The sequence below is a fragment of the Octodon degus genome, unplaced genomic scaffold, assembly GCF_000260255.1.
Source record: "Octodon degus isolate 3935 unplaced genomic scaffold, OctDeg1.0 scaffold00028, whole genome shotgun sequence".
Lineage (NCBI taxonomy): Eukaryota > Metazoa > Chordata > Mammalia > Rodentia > Octodontidae > Octodon > Octodon degus.
Window position 1 is genome coordinate 1006138 of NW_004524604.1, and position 2384 is coordinate 1008521.

At 58.7% G+C, this 2384-nt stretch overlaps 1 protein-coding gene across 1 annotated transcript in view; it reads left to right on the plus strand.

Annotated features, from left to right (window-relative positions):
• The first annotated feature begins 921 nt into the window (after positions 1-921).
• Ereg (epiregulin) overlaps positions 922-2384 on the plus strand; it is an 18119-nt gene continuing 16656 nt past the window's right edge. Inside the window, exon 1 of the mRNA XM_023712976.1 lies at positions 922-1256. Within this exon, the coding sequence (XP_023568744.1) occupies positions 1208-1256 (49 nt within the window). The 5' untranslated portion in view covers positions 922-1207. The remainder of the gene's footprint in view (positions 1257-2384) is intronic.

A 2384-nucleotide genomic window follows, 5' to 3' on the forward strand; every position in this document is an offset into this window, starting at 1 on the left:
CCTTGGCTTACACTGCAATGGACTAGAGAGACCAGGGACCTCGCCGCGGTTCCCATGCAGTGGGAAACTTACAGGAATAGATGAGCACGCAATGTCAAACTGTTCAAACCGGATGGTTCTGGTATCAAAAATCCTTGGGATAAGAGAGGAAATCCAAATAATAACAACGATTTTAGTTTCTAAGAACAATCAGAAATAGAAGGCAAAAGTTAACTTCCATCAGATTCCATTTTCTACCCCAGTCTGTCTGACCGCTGAATGGGCTCAGCCAGCAGCCTATCCAAGAGAGAAAGTAGAAAGTCAGGGGCTCAGGGCAAAGGGAGGCAGGGCTGCATGCAGGGAGTGCTGCCAGACAGAGGGGTCCCAAGCCTGGATTGCAGCTTCGCCACCGGGACAGGAGTGCCACCGCCAGGCCTTGGGACCACAAGGCATCCCACTGGATCTAAGGAAGCACAGTCCTGGGTGGACCCTGGAAGCTGGACCAGGCCAGGGAGCTCCCATCGAACTGGAAAGGGACACAGCCTGGGCTCCCAGAGATTTCCAGGATGTGAAGGGTGAAGGGCGCTGGACGCACGCTGAGGTTCTGAGGGGCAGGGTGTGTGTGTGTGTGTGTGTGTGTGTGTGTGTGTGTGTGTGTGCCGGGTGTGAGTCCACTCAAAACAGACAGCTGATGGACGAGACTGGGGCCCTCCATGACGCACACCACAGTTCTCCAGGCCGGGAGAGGACCACTCAATGACGCCTGTCACCCTGGCAACCCCGGCCGCCCACGGCTTGGGGTGATGATCCCGGAGGCCATGGCCCTCTGTCCCCGCGCCCACTTCATCCCGTGGAGGTCGAGGCCACGATGGAAAAGTTTGGGGAGGAGCCGCGATCCAGGAGGACATGTTTGCATTCCTCAGACACTGCTCTTAGGTGCCTGGACAGGGAGGAGGACATCCGGACAGTCCCTGCCTGCCACTCCTCCCGGGGGCTGAGGTTATGAAACTCCGGGCACTTTGAACCCATCCTAGGCCCCTCCCCAGACTTATATAGGTCGTGGAGCGGGGCAGTGGGACTCACTTGCCTGGTAGCCCCGGTGTTAGAGGGACTCCGCAAACGCGTGGCCCCAGGCTCCGCCGCAGCTCAGCGCCTCTCCTGGGCGTCTGCTTGCGCAGAGCGCAGCCTGAACTCCTGCGCTTCGCCACCCGCCGCCGCACCTAGCAGGATGGAGACGTTTCCCGCGGGCCCGGCCCGGGCGCTGCTGCTTTGCCTGGGTAAGCCTCACAGCCCCCTCCGCAGTAGAGGAGACAGCACTACCTGGGCATGTGTCCCGAGACATGTGCGGAGCTGTCCAGAGTCAACGCGCCAGCCAAAGATGTCTCTCTGAGTTGTCTTTCCCTGCAGGGGGCTGCGGGCGCAAGGGGAGCGAAGATGCAAACACCTCCCCGGGCTGAACTGATGACTGGTGTTTATGTCATGCTGCATTAATACGGCTTCCTGTTGAGCGAAATAAACTTGAAAACTGTTGCTTTTTTCTTCTGAATGTCTGCCAGATCTGGAAACCCCAGGGCCAAGGCGGGACTGGTGCTGGCGCTCGGCTCCTTCTCGGTGGTGCGGAGGGTGGGACCGAGGGTGGGACCCTTGTGAGAAGCACGGTTTCAGGCTCTCTGGGCACGGAGAATCCGTGTGCCTCACCCGGCCCCGCGGGTTAGTTCTGGAACCACGAAGCAGGAGCTCGTTGGTCGCGTACTCTTCCGTGCCTCTCGGGTTACGAAGGAAATCAGCGCCCGGAGTTCCTCAGGCTGCAGGGAGCCGGCGTTGTGTGTGCGTCAATGTGTTCGTGCTGCTAGCTACTCCAGTCAGGGAATCCCGCTTCCCAGGCGATTTCCCGCTGCAGCTGTGGCCACCAGGGGTCTCTGCAGCGGGTAGCAGGGACGCTGTGCCCTGCAGCAGCTTGGGCGGCTGCATCTCGACTCGGACCTGAGATGAGGTTCTTGGTGAGGCTGAGGCAGGAAAGACCTGCAGAAGGTTTGAGAAAGTCTGTGGCGCTCGGTGGTTTGCTCTGAGGTGGATTAAGAAGAGTGAGAAAGAGAAACCCGTAACCGAAGGGGAGACTTTGTCCTCAAACTGCCGGCTGACCGCTGTCCCCACTTGGCACTGCAGGGCCCATGGCACCTGCGAGGACGCCGGCAAGGCCCCGTGGCCTGGGGACAGCATTGCCCTGCCAGCCAGGGCCACGTTATGTTTTGTTGTCATGAAAGTGCTTAGCTCCTTGATTGCATTATTTAATTACAGCTCACCGATTTCATCAGTCGCCCAGCCCATTCCTAAGTGCGCTGGGTCAGTTTCTGTTTTCCCAGTCTGTTCAGATGTTTCTCTGCCACAGGAAAGCAGTTGCAGCT